General features: G+C 38.2%; 1 protein-coding gene across 2 annotated transcripts in view; it reads right to left on the minus strand.

Annotated features, from left to right (window-relative positions):
- Positions 1 to 819: 819 nt before the first annotated feature.
- FMR1NB (FMR1 neighbor) overlaps positions 820 to 18,075 on the minus strand; it is a 41,755-nt gene continuing 24,499 nt past the window's right edge. The window contains exons 4-7 of one of the 2 annotated variants that reach the window (XM_058441824.1): positions 17,228 to 17,324; positions 2,538 to 2,650; positions 1,115 to 1,149; positions 820 to 983 (exon numbers count right to left, since the gene is read on the minus strand). In XM_058441824.1, coding sequence (XP_058297807.1) covers positions 1,121 to 1,149; positions 2,538 to 2,650; positions 17,228 to 17,324 — 239 coding nt within the window. In that variant the 3' untranslated portion in view covers positions 820 to 983; positions 1,115 to 1,120. Of the gene's footprint in view, positions 984 to 1,114; positions 1,150 to 2,501; positions 2,651 to 17,227; positions 17,325 to 18,075 lie in introns of both variants that reach the window. The other variant, XM_058441826.1, reaches the window with a different exon arrangement.

Genomic DNA, 18,075 nt, shown 5'->3' on the forward strand with positions numbered 1-18,075 from the left:
AGAAACTTGAGTGTCCTCCCCTTTCAGTTCTTCTCATTATCCAAGCGACTACTAGTCTGGGGCAAGGTGCCCCTGTTACGTGCTGCCATAGAACTTGGCACTCTTCTTATCATAGCCCTGTCATTACTTCTTTACCTGGCTTCCTCTCCCGCTATACCGTGAGTTCCATCAAGACAGGGCCAAGTCCGTCTTGCTCATGAGTCTATCTCCAAGCACATAGAGTGCATGGCACATAACAGGAACTCAATAAATGTTTGCCACATGAGTGAGTAACAAGCCCAGGTAAACCTGAGTCTCACATATTTCAAAAGAAAAAAGTGAATCATAAGACATAATTTTTAAAAACAGCATAATAAATTCATATATATCACAGAACACAATTATTTAAAAAGTAAAGAAAACACAAGGTAACAGTATTTAGCACTAGTGAAATTATGATTTGATTTTTTCCTTTATCCTATATATTCTTCTTTACCAAATTTCCTATAAGTGTATTTTACTTTTATAGTGGGGAAAATAACACTATAAATTATAAAATTAAAAAACCCTACAAATTATCTTCACCTCTTTTCCTCAAAATAAACAAAGTATCACACACTGCAACATATGATCATTGGGGTTTTTCTCTCTGCTTGCTGACAGGTGAATAACAATATGGGACATCCGTCTTATTTAGTACCAACAGAAGTATACGTTGATACAATAACCCAAGTTGCAAAAATCATGTAACTTTTTAGGATCTGAATGCCACCGGTGTTTTAGGCATGTTTTTAAAGATTCTGTAGGAACTGTTTTTAATAAAAATAATTCAGATTCCAGTTTGATGCACGAAAACAGAACTCAATTTTATTTCATGTTTGAAAGTAAACATGACAAAAATAAGAACCAATTTTTAACTTTCCAAAATGCTCCATGAGGTTTGGATGGCTGAGACAGTCCCCTCTGCTCTGAATGGCTTGTGTTGTCTTGAGGGGAAAATAATGCTATGGGAGAAAAGTAAAGTAGGGTTAAACAACTTGAAAAGACTAGTATTCACATATCGCACTTTGTCATAAAAGAAGTCCCCACAACAAAATTATCCAATTCTATATAGTGAATGTTATGATTAACTTACGTATTTTCAGTTTGCCAGTACATCGTCTTCTGTTACTGTGAGGCATACATATAAAATAGATTAGAGCAAATATTATTACAGGGATAATTTCTGAATAACAGTTAACTTCCATGTCTCAGTGAATGGTCCACAGAAACCAAGTTTTGTTAGTCTAGTTAGGATGCTATATATGTATATATGTGTGTGTACATGTGTACATATGCACACATGTATTGCATTAAACTAATACAAGGTAATATATTCATATGAATAATAATATACAGGCATTATTATAGTAATATAGATTTATGTGTTAAGTAAATATGTATCAACTATACATATGTGATACCTTATATAAAGATTTTCTTTTTTTTCTTCTGAGATAAATCACTTTTCCTATTCATCAAATCAACCTTCTCATTCTGAAGATTGGTGAAATGAAGCCCAGGAAAGTTAAAGGACTTGCTCAACCATACACTGTAAATAATGGCAGAACTGGGACTAAAGCCAGAGTCTCCTGACACGGAATTCATTGGTCTGTTATTCCATTCCTTTGCTTCTCTGTAACTTAACACCTTAATTTTGGGTACTGCATTGCAATTTTCAAAACATTTTCACATACATTATATTGTTTAAGTTACACAGAAAATCTGTGATGGTATCAAGGAACTGAAAGGTTAATTTCACTGCCCATGGAAACACTACTAGTTAATGACCTGAGTCTCCTTACTCCCAGTCCCTGAGATACAGCTTTGTTTCTCACCAACCATTTTATTCTTACTTGTCCCTTCACAGTTATTTCGGGAGGAGGAGACCCAAGTCAAGGCTAGGGATCTATAAGCCTGTACAAGTGTAACCTGTACGAAGTAGTCCCTAGTATATGATTCTGGGATCTCTCTCTCAACCTCTTCTAACACTACAGGTTTGACGAACAGGTAGCTGAGACTAACAGGTAAGATCCAGGATTCAATCTCAGCTCTGTCAGACTCCTAAGGCCATTCTCCTTCCCCTGGATATGTGATGTGGTCACATATGAGGACTGCGGCCTTCATTATTTACCAATGGTGTCTATCAGGGAGCCATAGAGTCAGAGTGGGCAGGTTCAACTTCTTTTCTCCCTCTGAAAAGCTGGCCTGTGTGTACCATATAATGTGGCACTCAAAACAAAAGCTGACCTGTGCATACCATATAATGTGGCACTCAAAACAATTTGGCACATTTCTTATCCATTTTCCTACCATCTCAATATCTCTAGTGATAAATATTTGTTCAGAAGCTGACCCTCCTGTGATCCAAACATTTGTGTGGTTAAAAAAATGTGACAGTCAAGCAAAGATGATGGTAGAAATATAAAGCTAACAAGAATCAGAGATTGAGCACTTCAACTGTATATCCTATTGTCAATTACCTTTGGTCTCTTGCTACTCTTCACCATGTTCCTCACCTCCTCTTGCTGCTTTCTGTAACATTTTAGACTTCCTCTTTCGCTTCCTTCTTTGTTTCTTCAAACCCATTACAACTCTGTTGTCCTCCCTTTGTAAGTATTTGGCCCATTCGCTGTAACATAAAAAGTTCAAGTGAAACCGTATTTCTCATTAGTGATAGAATAACAATGGGAGGGTTATAAGGAAAAAAATATTTGCCCAGATAACTATACTTTCCCACCTGATATTTTTAACTCACCAGATTTAATAAATCTGATAGAAATTATTCCACTTGGCTTGCTCATATTGATCATAACCATCATTATTATTCTCTATACAGTCATTTTGATTATGTGACCTTCTTTAACAGAAATGCTCTCCCACTTCCCTGTGCTGACACCAATGTTACCCACTCTTTAACAGTAAGTTTAGATATTATCTTGTCTAGGAAGCCAGCTCTTCCACTCCTAGTTTAGAGGGTTTCCTTCCTCCTATGAACTTCAAATCTACACAGTAATGGCTCACATTGTATTAGCATTTACAATTTTCAAAGCACTTTCACTTACTCCTATTGTCATTGGGTATTCAATCTCGTACCTCCTTGTATTTGTGTGGACAGTTGGCAAAGGGGCACTTGAGAGGCTACCACATGCCAAGAACTTCATTAAGTGCTTTATATACTTTCTCATTAAATCCTCACAACAACCCTAGAAGGTGGATAGTGTGTTTCTTATTTTGCAAATGATTAAACTGGGGCTTAAAGAGGTAAAATAATTCACCCAAGGTCACAGATAACTAGTAATGGAGATGCTAGAATTTAAACGTAGGTCTGTTTGACTCTAAAGTACAAGCTTTTTCCATTAGACCACTTTGCAGTGTTCGTGAATAATGGCTAGCAGCAGGTATGATAAACTTCCTATGTGCCAAGGCCTGTATATAAGCACTTCATGTGCATGATCTCATTTAATCTTCATTAACGACTTGATGAGGCAGGTACTATTTCTATCATCCCGCTTTTTCATATGGGGAAACTGAGGCACCAAGACGGAAAGTAACTTGCCGAGGTCACCAAACTACTCAGTAGTAGAACCAGGATTCAAATCCAGACCTACCTAAATCTAAAGTACAATCTCTCTCCTACTACACTAACATGTCTCATTCTCTCCTCAAAGCTTGTAAATTCCTTCAGACTGGAACCTTACCTTATCACTTTTTTATATCCCACAGAGGAAATGGAAATGTTTGTTGATTTTTATGCTTATAGGGCTTTTACTTTCTAAAGAACTAAACATAAGCCAAGAAGAAAAAAAAATAGTAATGTTCATGGCAGAGGTAAAGAGAAAAATCCAAAGACAGAAAAAAAGAGAGAAAGATTTGCACACAATATTATGAAGAAGTAATGACAGATAAATAATCCTATCCTCAGCTCAAGCTAGGTAGCATACAGAAGAAGATACCAGGACCTTGTAAGTGCTACTTAGCTGTACAGAAAAACAAGGTTCTGAGCATGTGGGTCCCAGAGATAGATAAGTCTGCCTTTGAAATTATGACTTTGAAGATAAATAATACTAACTTTTCTCCCCTAAAACCGTATTACTGGGTTGACACTGAGCTCCACTAGGTAAGACAAATGTGGGTCAAAGAAACAAATTCTTTCCTAATTAATCATAAAAGTGTCTCCAGGCATAAATGAAATGGTGAGTGAAGGCAAAAAATATATTTATATGATTTATCTATGGCCTGTTTATGTTGCCATGTTGTTACCTGCAGTCTAAAAAAATAATAACCGAAACAACTACACAGTTCTCAGTCCCTTGGGGCCAGATGTGCTTGAGAACGCAGATTCTTTTGGATTTAGAAAGGCAATATGACACGATATATTGAATACTACATGACATTCCCATAGGGTCTGGGGTAGCATCTCATAATCAAATACAGTAATATTTCTGCAACAAAATATAAGAATATTCACTCTAAGAATTAAATAATGACTAGAAGGAATCTCAGTCCAGGTTTGTCGCAAAATGAATACAACAAAATTTTTAGGTTTGCAGAAATTTTTGAATTTCAGGATTTTAGAGAAGAAATTGAGTACTTATGCCTTTTTCTAATGCTGTGATGTCAATATATCCTACTTTATATAATTAAAATGACTATGTTTTCTTTATCTACAGATTTTCTTTTAAATTTGGTCACGTACATTTCACCTTAATTAACGACAAAAAAGCAACACGGCCTTATTATTTCAAAACTGACCTAGGTTTCAGAGGACTTGGTTTTTGTTCAGCCTCATCACTAACTGGCTATATGACTAACATTTTACTACTGAGATCCAAGGTTAGCTATTCTACCTAATAGCCAATGAAAATGCCCAAGGAAGAGAGTAGGAGTGAAATGATTTTTCAGTGTCCTAGAGGTAGTTTTCTTCTTTTCATATAAAGTGTCATATATCATGACCAGCATATGCATACTGAAAAGGTCAATTTCTTACACACTCATTCACTCACTGATATATTTGCTCATTTACTAAATAAGCATTATTCTAAGTACTAGAGACATAAACATGAATAAGATATGGTATCTGTCCTTGAGGAGCTTAAAATTTAGAAGGGAAAGTAGATATACAGACTAACAATATTACGTTGAGATGAGTTCAAGTAGAGGTAATCGGAGATTGGTAGAAGGCAGACAAGAAGAAGCCTGACCCAATGTATGCAGGAGGTTTGGAGTAAGCTTCCTAGAAGAGGTGACATCTAAGATGAGGCCTACAGCCTGAGTGGAGAGAGCCAGACAAAGAAAAGTGGAGGTGGGGAGATGCATAAGAGCATTTCAGTCAGCAGATACACTTTATGAGACTCAGAGTGGCAAGGTGGCATGTTGTTTGTAAACATCAAGTAGAGTGGCATGGCTGGAAATGTTAAGTGAGCTCACTGGAAATTTCTAATGACACAGATCCACACGGTTGTGGGACATTTTTTTCTTCTAAAAATTCCCAGGAGCCTAGATCTAAGAGCAGAGAAGTGGTATGGATTCAGTTTCAATGAAACAAGGGGACTGGAAACAAGAATGGATTAAAGTACTAGACAATGGGATCCAGGCTGGACAAAAAAAAAAGCAGATGATGTTAGGAAGATGGCAGACCAGGAGAAAAGAGAGAGTTAAAGAGGCTGGAGGCCTCAATGAGTTAAAGAACAGGTTCAGCAAAAATGAAGCAGAGAAAAAGCTGGAGGACACGGAACCTATGGTGAAAGAGTAGGATTTTGAACTTTAAGATTTCAGAGATTCAGAGGTTCAATTTTTAGTGAATAACAATGTTCAAGATGTGGGCATGACACTGGATGGCCAATGATGAGTAACGGGGCAATTCCTCAGAATTGAGTACATCAGGGAACTCTGAGGCTAGGGGCTCAAAGAAACAAAAACATACATCATTGAAGAAATTTGTTGGGTGTTTTGGAACCTCAAGAGTTTAACATAACTGATTGGAAAGAAAGAAATGGCCTGAGGACAGCTGCACGGCACAGAAAGAGAATCTGTGCACTTGGGAGAGAAAGAGTGCAGCAATTGTGAGACATTACATTGAACTCAGAGCTGCCCTGTCAAAGCAGAAAGCAAAACCAGGCTGAACTCAGCTGATGCCCACTCAGAGAGGGACTTTTTAAACCAGACCTAGCCAGAGGGGAACCACCCATCCCAGTGGTCAGGATTGAATCTGGCAAGCCTTGCCACTGTGGGCCAAAAGTTCACTGGGGCCCTCAATAATCTTGAAAGGCAGTCTAGGCCACAAGGACTGCAATTCTTAGGTGAGTCCTAGTGCTGAACTGGGCTAAGAGTCAGTGGATTTAGGAGGCACACAACCTACTGACACGCAAGCCAGGGTGGCTAAGGGAATGTTGGTGCCACCCCTCCCCTAACTCCAGGCTGCAAAACTCAAAGTTCCAAAAGAGACTCCTTCCATCTGTTTCAGAAGAGGAGAGGGAAGAGTAAAGAAGACTTTGTCTTACATCTTGGATATCAGCTCAGCCACAGTAGGAAAGGGCACCAGTCAGAGTCAAGAGATCCACTTTTCAGGCCCTAGCTCACAGATGACAGTTCTAGATACACCCTGAACCAGGAGAGAATCTACTGCCTTAAAGGGAAGGATCCAGTCCTGGCAGGACCTGCTGACTGAAAAGCCCTTGGGCCCTGAATAACAAGCAGTGATACCTAGGTTATGCTGTGAGCCTTGGGTGAGACTTTGAGACTTACTGAATTCAGGTGTGACTCAGCACATCCTCAGCTGTGGTGGCTACAGGGAGAGACTCCTGCTTGAGAAAAGCAGTGGGAAAAGTAAAGGGAATTTTGTCTCGAACCTTAGATACCAGCTTAGTCACAGGGGAGCAGAGCACCAAGTGGGCTTTTAGCATACCCAATCCCAGGCCTTGGCTGTTGGATGGCATTTCTGGACCTGCCCTGGGCCAGAGAGGAGCCCACTGCCCTGAAGGGTAGTGAGTCCCAGGCCAGGTAACATTCACCACAAGCTGACAGAAGAGCCCTTGGGCTTTAAGAGAACATTGGCAGTACTCCCGGTGGGCCTGCAGTGTTGATTGCCACAAGGTAGGGCTCTTCTGCCTGTAGAAAGGGGAAGAAACAGTGGGAAGAACTGCATCTTGTGGTGAGTTCCAGATCACCTGCAGTACAACAGAACACCAGGTATATTTCTAAGGTTTTGACTCTAGTGCTTGGCTCCTGGAAAGTACCTCTGGACATGCTCGGGGCCTGCAAGAACTCACCACCCTGAAGGAAAGGATACAAGGCTGGCTGGCTTTGCCACCTGCTGTTTGTAGAGTCCCAGTGCCTTGAGCAAACATAAGCAGTAGCCAGGTAGTGATTACAGTGGGCCTTGGACAAGCCCTAGTGCTGTGCTGGCTTAAGGTCTGACCTAGTGCAGTCCCAGTGGTGGTGGCCTCAGTGGTGTTTTGGTCACCTCACCCCAAAGCTCCAGGCAGCTCAGTCTAGAGAGAGACTCCATTTGACTGCGGAAAAGGAAAGGAAGAGAACAAGAGCCTCTGATGGTAATCCAGAGAATTATTCTGGCTTTTTTCCCAAGATCATTAAGGAAGTACCTCTACAAGTCTGCAAAAGCCACAGCGTCACTGGATTTGGTATGCCTCCTAATGCGAATACAGCTTAGATCACAACACTCAAGTCCCTTAGAACACCTGGAAAACTGTCCAAAGAAAGATAGGTACAAACAAGCCCAGACAGTGAACAGTACAATGAATATCTAACTCTTTAATGCCCAGACACAGACAAACATTCACAAGCATCAAGACCATCCAGGAAAATGTGAAATCACCAAATGAACTAAATAAGGCACCAGAAACTAATCCTGGAGAAACAGAGACATATTATCTTTCAGACAAAGAATTCAAAATAGCTGTTTTGAGGAAACACAAAGAAATTCAATAGAACCCAGACAAGGAATGCATAATTATATCAGACAAACTGAAAAAAGAGGTTGAAACAATTAAAAATAATCAGGCAGAAATTCTGGAGTTAAAAATGCAACTGACATACTGAAGAATGCATCAGAGTTTTTTAATAGCAGATTGATCATGTAGAATAAAAAATTAGTGACCTTGAACATAGGCTATTTTAAAATACATTTAATACCATTTAAAATGGTCAGAGGAGACAAAAGAAAAAAGAAAACAATGAAACATGCCTACAACATCTAGAAAATAGTCTCAAAAGGACAAATCTAAGAGTTAGTGGCCTTAAAAAGGAGGTAGAGAAGATGATGGGGTAAAAGTTTGTTCAAAGCAATAGTAACAGAGGATGTCCCAAACCTAGACAAAGATATCAATATACAAGTACAAGAAGGTTATAGAATACCAGGAAGATTTAACCAAAAGAAGATGACCTCAAGGCATTTAATAATCAAACTCCCAAAGGTCAAGGATGAACAACGGATCCTAAAAGCACTAACAGAAAAGAAACAAATAACATACAATGGAGCCCCAGTAAGTCTGGCAGCAGAGTTACCAGCAGAAACCTTATGGCCAGGAGAGAGTAGCATGATATATATAAGGTGCTGAAGGAAAAATAAGACATACTACTCTTTCACCCTAGAACAGTATGTCCAATGAAAATATCCTTCAAACATGAAGAAAAATAAAGACTTTCCCGGACAAACAAAAGCTGGGGGATTTCATCAATACCAGATCTGTCCTGCACAAAATGCTACATTGAATACTTTAATGAGAAAGAAAAAGGTGTTAATGACCAATAATAAATCATCTGAAGGTACAAAACTCACTGGCAATAATAAGTATGTAGAAAACCACAAAATACTATAACAATGTAACTTTGTTATATAAACTACTCTTAAGTGGAAAGACTAAAGATGAACCAATCAAAAATATTAACTGCAACAACCGTTCAAAACATAGACTACTATAAGATATAAGCAGAAACAATAAAAAGTTTAAAAGTTGGGGGATGAAGCTATGAGGTAGAGTTTTTATTAGTTTCCTTTTTTTGATTGTTTGTTTATGCAAACAATGTTATGTTGTTATCAGCTTAAAATAATAGGTTATTAGATAGTATTTGCAAGCCTTATGGTAACTTCTAATCAAAAAACATACAATGTATTCACAGAAAATAAAAAGCAAGAAACTAAATCATATCACCAGAGAAAATCACGTTCACTAGAGGAAGGCAGGAAGGAAGGAAAGTAGAAGGAGAAGACCACAAGGCCACCAGAAAGCAAATAACAAAATGGCAGAAGTAAGTCATTACTTACCAATAATAACACTGAATATAAATGGACTACACTCTCCGATCAAAAGACACAGAGTGGCGGAATGGATATAAAAATGAGACCCAATCATCAGTTGCCTACAAGAAACACACTTCACCTATAAAGACACATATAGATTGAAAATAAAGGAATGAAAAAAAGACATTCCATACCAACGGAAACCAAGACAGAGCAGGAGTAGCTATACTTACATCAGAAAAAAATATATTTCAAAACAAAACTATATGAAGAAACACACTTCACCTATAAAGGCACATACAGACTGAAAATAAAGGAATGAAAAAAAGACATTCCATACCAATGGAAACCAAGAAAGAGAAGGAGTAGCTATACTTACATCAGAAAAAATATATTTCAAAACAAAACTATATGAAGAGACAAAGACAGTCACCACATAATGATAGAGGCCAATTCAGCAATGGAATATAGCAACAGTAAATATATGTGCACCCAACACTGGAACACCCAGATACATAAAGCAAATAGTATTAGAGGTAAAGATAGAGATAGACCCCAGTACAATAATAGCTAGTGACTTCAATACCCTACTGTCAGCAATGGACAGATATTCCAGACAGAAAATGAACAAAGTAACATCAGACTTAATCTGCACTGTACACCAAATAGACCTAATAGATATTTGGAGAAAACTTCCTACAATGGCTACAGAATACACCTTCTTTCCCCAGCACAGGAATTATCCTCAAGGATAGACTGTGTGTTAGGTCACAAAGCAAGCCCTAAAACACTGAAAAAAATTAAAATGATAACAAGCATCTTCTCTCACCACAATGGAATAAAACTAGAAATCAGTAACAAAAGGAAATTTGGAAACTATACAAACACATGGAAATTAAACAATATGATCTTGAATAGCCAATGAATCAATGAAGAGATTAAGAAGGATATTAAAACACTTCTTGAAACAATTGATAATGGAAACATGATATACCAAAACCTGGGATACAACAGAAGCAGTACTCAGAGGGAAGATTATAGCTACAAGTACCTATATCAAAAAGAGGAAAAACTTCACATAAACAGCCTAATGATACATCTTAAATAACCAGAAAAGCAAAATCAGACCAAACCCACAATTAGGAGAATAAAAATGATAAAGATGAGAGCAGAAATAAATAAATTTGAAATGAAGAAAACAATACAAAAGATTAATGAAACAAAAAGTTGTTTTTTTAAGAAAGATAAATAAAATTCACAAACCTTTAGCCAGACTAAGCAAACAAGAGAGAATACCCAAATAAGTAAAATCAGAGATGAAAAAGAAGACATTATAACTGATACCATAGAAATTCAAAGGTTCAATAGTGGCTACTCTGAGCAACTATATGCCAATAAATTGTAAAATCTAGAAGAAATGGAAAAATGTCTAGACACATACAACCTAACAAAATTGAACCAGGAAGAAATCCAAAACCTGAACAGACCAATAACAAGTAACGAAAGCAAGGCTATAATAAAACTCTCCCAGCAAAAGAAAAGCCCAGGACCCACGGGCTGGGCATGTTGGCTTCTGTCTGTAATTGCAGCACTTTAGGAGGCCAAGGCAGGTGGATTCCTTGAGCTCAGCAGTTTGAGACCAGCCTGGGCAACATGGTGAAGCTCTGTCTCTACCAAATATACAAAAATTAGTTCGGTGTGTTGGCAAATGCCTGTGGTCCTGGGTACTCGGGAGGCTGAGGTGGGAGGATTGCCAGAGCCCGGGAAGTTGAGGCTGCAGTGAGCTGCGATTGTGCCACTGCACTCCAGCCTGGGTGACAGAGCGATAACTTGTCTTAAAAAAAAAATTCCCAAGTTTACTTCCATAGAAGCCATCTACATACTAACTTTTTATCTGTACCTCTTTTACGGACAATGATTTTCTACTTTGGATACTTGTATATGTCCCTTATTACATAGACTATGTGTGTTCCTTGAGAGCACAGAGCATAATCTGATTTGCTTCTTTATCCTTCACAGTACCTAACACAAGGCCTGGAACACAGATATTCTTGAAAGCATTAGAAGTTCTTGAATGATATAATGAAATGAAATAGAGATATTTCAGGAAGATGCGTCTGGCAAGACGTTGCAGGATGGATTAGAGGGAGAGTAGATTAGGAGTCCAGGTATATGTCCAAACTGGTTTGGCAGGTATCCTTAATTCCTCTTTACCTAAGGCCAATGCCATACATTCCTATTTAAGTACCAGGAAACCTCTCTGGAACCCACCTCCTAGCCATCCTCCAAGCCCCACTTGCAGCCCTATCTCAGATAATGTCTCTCTTATAAGAATCGCTTGGATTAGATATATCATTATGACCTCTCAGCTCTGAAACCTGCCTTTGCTCTTTAGATGCTACCCTTAGTTCCCTTTTGCCCCTCTCCCGAAGCCACTTGCCTAGAATGGGAAAAGGCACTCAAGGCTGGTACTAAATTACAACAATAAAATGGGAGAAGGGGCAAATTCCAGACTCATTCCAAAGAACAAAACAAAACAAAACAAAATGACAAGGAAAGTAAGTGAAAAGATTATATATTGAGGATAAATGAGAAGAAATAGTCACCAGTGACTCTTAAGGTTCTAGCCTGGGAAACTAAAGAAATCACTGACAGGAATGGAGAAGGGTCAAGGGGAGATGATTTAGGAGAAAAAGAAAATGAGTTCACTTTTTCACATGTTGCATTTGAGGTGCTGATAAAACATCTCATTCACGAGAATGACTGGAAATATGGAACAGGTAGAGGTGAGGATTTTAGGGTTTGGATTTAAGAGTAATTTACCCAGAGACTCTTGGAACACTGTGGTCAGAAAATACCATAGAAATTATCTAACTCAAGGCTCTACTACAATTTTGTTAGAAAATCAATACTCAAAGAATTTAAACACATCCATGAAACGTGGCGAAAGCAGAATGAGAACGCAGATCTTTTAAAATGTTCTTCCTACTATATATTTCTAACATTTTCTGATAAATGAGAGTAAGGCTTTGGGAAACAACCACATTTGGGTGAACAAAGAAAAGCAGACTGAGATGGATCAAAATTGTAAGAGGAACAATGAAATCCAAGGGGGGAAAATTTCAAGAAGGGAGCAGTCAACAGTGTACTCTGTGACAAAAAGATCAAATTGAATGGGAATTGAGAAAAGGTCACTTCATTTTGCAATGAAGTTATTAGTTACTTGGCAACAGAATGTTCTTTTTAATAGTACCTACTATGCCAGAGTTCTGTAAAATGCTGTCTTTGGAGTCCTTGCAATGAGAACACCTCAGAAATATGATCCGTATAATGAGGTTCTCTTATTATTTCAGTAATTAAATTACTATGAACAGCGTCCAAGAAGAACCAGCTTTATACGAATTTCAAACCTATAGTGACTCATGTTAGAACAGAATTCCAGTTTGCTCACATTCTCATCTGACATATTTTATCAAAGTTCTTAGAGCCTAGTCATACTTTTCAAAATTTATAGATTTTATTTCCTTCCTCTGAATCCAAATGTATATAATCCTAGGAACTTCAAACTTTCCAGTAGTTCACTAATTACTGCATAAAGCTTTTCAAAATAACATTACTAATTATATTGTACAGTATAATGAGATATGCAAACATGGGAAATTGAAAATGTAAATGCCTATTTTTTAAATTCAAAGGGTGATGATTTTTAGGCAGTTTTTGACACATTTATTCCCAGTTCTTTACCTCCCATTGTAAGAAAATAAGTGGCACTAAGACTGTCGGCATAATGAAAACCAGATTATAATACAGGGAATCATGCAGCAGGATTTGTCTAAATGTAGAAATTTTCAGTAACAGCCATCTGGCAAGTAGCAACATTGAAAGTGTATGGGGGATGTGCTTTTTACATCATCTGTGTATCAGATGATCTACAATCTTTAAAAAAATAGATATTTTATTAGTTGAAAGAAAACAGTTTTGTCATTTTCAGACTGAGTTCTGAATTCTATCTTAATTCAAAGTTACAAATTCAATCTGATAGGAAGAAAAAGAACATGAAAATGCACTTCATCTGAATTTAACAGGCATGGTATTATGTTTAAATTTTCCACCTTAGCAAAGCTACAGACACACTCAAGTATCATATCACTATATAATCCACAGATGCTTAAACGACATATACACACAGATTTAAACTTTATCTAAAAACAGACAAAGATTAGAAACTGAATTAGAAACTGCACTTGAGACTACTGTCGCTGGCTACAGTAATAGCTGTTATAAGAACAATTCAGCCACCTCCCTTTTTCTCTTCCCCTTAGAATTCCTCTCCCCTGCTTCCTTTTGTCGCTATCCACTTGATCTTTTCCTTCCTTCTCCTCTAAGCAAAGGCTTAAGCCTACTAGTGACACATACCTAATGAAGCTTCTGATCCCTATTAATGAGGATAAAAATAGATCTTACATAACCTTGAGGACACAATACATTTCAAAAACACATCTTATATGTTAGTTTAATATGGCTATTAGTAAATTCTTAGAAAGTTTTTCACTAATGCGCTCTGCTTCCTTTTGTATGTGCAACCAGTTCAAACCGGCTTCAGTCCTCTGTGTACCGGGTTCATATCACACTAGAACTCAAGTCAAGCAGAAGTAAACTAAAGATTCAGTTATAGATTTTTCCAGTGGCAAAATTAAGCTGTATCTGCTCAGAAATGAAATAAATTAAGGTGTCTATAGTGAGAAGACCACCATCTGAATGTAATTAATTCTGTGAAAAGGACCCCTCTCTATCTACTCCAAATCTGTCCCCCTTCAAAATCGACCTGAAACGGCACCTCTACCATGAAGCCTGACGTGCCCTCTCCCACTTAACCTGATCTCCACTGCTTCAAAACTTTTGTAAGTTATTGCTACCATCCATTTTAGTCCTTAATTATTTTCATCTTATATTGTAATTTAAATGTGACATACTTGGGATTTGTTTTAAGGTGGATTTAAGCTCCTTAAAAGTAGGGCCTATGTCTTAAAAATTTCTGTATCCTCTGTTATACCTGGTACAGGCAAACATTGAATGAATATGGTCAATAGTGGAAAAATGACTTAGGCGCCAAAAACTGAAGTATATATGGCTCTGGTGAGTAATTACCCTTTTCACCTACACTGCTTTTAGTTCTCCCACCAACTCAAATCGCTTCACATTTTTGTGTTTTTGTTTTTGTTTTTGTTTTGAGACGGAGTCTCACTCTGTCACCCAGGCTAGAGTGCAGTGGCGCGATCTCGGCTCACTGTAACCTCCGCCTCCCGGGTTCAAGCGATTCTCCTGTCTCAGCCTCCTGAGTAGCTGGGATTACAGGCACATGTCACCATGCCCGGCTAATTTTTGTATTGTTAGTAGAGATGGGGTTTCACCATGTTGTTCAGGCTGGTCTCGAACTTCTGACCTCGTGATCCGCCCGCCTCAGCCTCCCAAAGTGCTTCTCATTTTTTAAGCTCTCCAACTCTTGTCAGTTGCTGGCTCCTTAGGTGATCCTTAAAAAAAGACACTGTCCAAATTGCAGAGGTTGGGGAATACCAAAACATTGTTTTGGCTTGCAACCGAAGGCCAAGAGGAGAGCTATGACAGCTCTTTCTTAAAGGAATTCTCAGTTATTTAATGTTTAAGACAGGACTTAGCAGGAGGAAGAGCTTACGGGTATCTTCCAATGATTAAAGAGCAAAAAAAGGTCTTCCAAAAGAGGCCCAAATCACATTACTGCAGATAGTCATAATAGCTTTTGGTACCTCTGATTTAGACAAACAATTGTGTTTGGCTTCTTTCTTTTCCTTTTTAAGCCACCACATATTGATTTTACTGCTGTGTCTATTTCTCTTTTATGGGTTATTTATTTTACCTACTCTAATATTTTATCTATCTCTTTATTCTTTGAAATGGAGAACAGAAAGTGAGTTAAGGAAATCGTTCTAAGGAGATATCTTGCCCTGCAAAAGCAGACTTTGGCCTGCACTTGGCTCCTTGTTGGATATCAGGGATGGGATTTTCCCGTTCTTACAATTATTCTCCTTGCCTCTAAAATCAGCCTACCACAATAGGCTGAAAGTGCCCATCCACTCTCAATCACTGTTCCTGGAAATTCAGCTAAGCAGCAAGATGAATCTGCTACCTGCTCCAAGGGTCATGATAGTCAGCTCAAGATGACAGAAGGAGCACACTGCTCTTGCACAAAATAGTAAAATAAATAAAACACAGTAAACCAAAATGTATAGTATCCAATATATACACTTATTCACATTGTTTCTCAAGCAGTCTGTATTATGTAGAAAGAAGGAAATATATTAGGATCAGAGAACAATCCTTTGGATTTCATTTTAGAGAAAAAAAAATCCAGGAGACCTGAACACCCCCATAAAATTCCTTTGCAGAGGTATAACACAGGGACCATAATGAAGTTATCATACCAAACTTATAATCCTAGAAACTCTCTAAATTTCATGGTATATTCCTAGCCACCAATTTCTAGCAAATGTTACTTTATTGTTATTCATGGTTTATTTTTTTAATACAAAATCAACCTTTGAAGAGAAGAAGGAAGGGTCAAAAATTCCACTCCTACTGCCAATCACTTTGATGATCTTTATCCAAAGTAAGGTAGTGTATATAGTCTAACTCTTCTTGCGAAATCTAAATCATATTCTGGGAACTCAACTACTACTTCCACATTAACTTCAATAAAAAAATCAAACATGCTTAACCTTCAACAGGCACCTTCTCTTTATCAGAGAATTTAAGGAGGTACTTATTCTCAGGGTAGTGACAATGCTGACCTTGCACACGCACAAACCTGAGAGTGAGTGCTTCCCTTAACTTTGTGCTGTAAGTGCTTCACTCACCTCACTCCAGTCCTGACTGTGCTCTGTACCTCTATACCCACTCTGTCCCCACAGGTGGGGAGCTATTAAAAAAAAAAAAAGCTTGGAAGCATCATGCTAGTAGTCCATTGGCATTTTGTATAAGATGTTAAGAAGAAATCTGTTTACCAATTGGCTTGAAGACAGATCAAGGCTTTATGACCCAACGGTAGATGATCATTAAAGACCAATGGCAGATGACTAAATGGAAACTAACACTTCCAGGAACTCTTCTGATTTGCAGTTAATGGCCACCCCCACTGCACACACACCAAGCTTGCTAATTTATTTTTCCTTCTAATTGTGGGTTTGTTTGATGAGGGAATGTACAGATACTATGCAAGAAGAAAATCTATGGAAAAATAAAATAACGCTTTTTATTTTATTTTTGAGACGTATTTTCACTCTTGTTGCTGAGACTGGAGTGCAGTGGTGTGATCTTGGCTCACTGCAACCTCTGCCTCCCAGGTTCAAGCAATTCTCCTGCCTAAGCCTCCCAAGTAGCTGGGATTACAGGTGTGCGCCACCATGCCCAGCTAATTTTGTATTTTTTAAATAGAAACAGGGTTTCGCCATGTTGGCCAGGCTGGTCTTGAACTCCTGACCTCAAGTGATCCACCTGCCTCGGCCTCCCAGGTTCAAGCAATTCTCCTGCCTAAGCCTCCCAAGTAGCTGGGATTACAGGCGTGCACCACCACGCCCGGCTAATTTTGTATTTTTTTTAATAGAAGCAGGGTTTCGCCATGTTGGTCAGACTGGTCTCGAACTCCTGACCAGTCTGAGTTCAGACTGATCCAGCCGCCTAGGCCTCCCAAAGTGCTGGGATTACAGGCGTGAGCCACCGGGCCTGGCCGATAACATGCATTTTAAAAACATATTATGGCAACTCTAGTTTTAGGTTTTTCCCAAGCTACCGTATCTTCAACATAAAGAACCCAAACATAATCCCTATATTTCTGAAGTATATTAATAAATAAGTCTATACACAAATACTCATGTATACTGAGCAACGAGCAAATAAAAGTTTATGTTTGCCTACCTTCTCCAGAAAAGAGAGCAGCAATAAATGGGCAGATATACCAGGATGATCAGGCTGACTGCACCAAGCCCAAACATTCGCATCATCTGTTTAGGCTCTGTTGGTTTAATTATATCCTGTTACTTTCATGACTTAAGCAAGAGAAGTAAATCCAAGCTCTTTCATAAAGTCCTTATAAAGAAACTATCAGTTAATAAAGTGAAATGAGGAGGTATTCTTATGTGACAGGTAAATATCCTTGCTACTTTATAAGGAACAGGAGTTCATGAAATGTTCTTGAAATACAACTGAAGGCTACACTTTCAATATGTATCCCTTAATGAAGCCTTAACAAAATGATCCTACTCTTTTTGTACAATCATTGATTATTATGATGCATACGATATATTTCTTCCTCTGGCCCTAAATTGGCTTTTTCTCTTGGCCATATGTTGTATATCCTAGAGCACTTGGGGAGCACATTAATCTATGAACCGTTAACTTGGTAAATAAATAGCTTCTCAATCTATGGTCACACCACCCTGAATGTGCCCCATCTCATCTGATCTTGTGAGCTAAGCAGCGTCTAGCCTGGTTAGTACTTGGATGGGAGACTGTCTGGGAATAACCCGATGCTGCATGTTTACTTCCAAATTACGAAATATTAAATTAAACAAGGAATCAAGAATGTGCAGGTGAAATAAGCATATTTTAGTCTTATATTCATTGGAAAATGCGTTCTAATGTGATTGAGGAATTGTAAGTCACAGTTAAATTTTTTCCTCTGCAAGAACCAAATGTTGCTTCATACATAATATAAAGACCAAACTGATAAACGAATTACAAATAACATGTGACAATGTTAAAAT

Source organism: Hylobates moloch, unplaced genomic scaffold (assembly GCF_009828535.3).
Source record: "Hylobates moloch isolate HMO894 unplaced genomic scaffold, HMol_V3 SCAFFOLD_7, whole genome shotgun sequence".
Classification (NCBI taxonomy): domain Eukaryota; kingdom Metazoa; phylum Chordata; class Mammalia; order Primates; family Hylobatidae; genus Hylobates; species Hylobates moloch.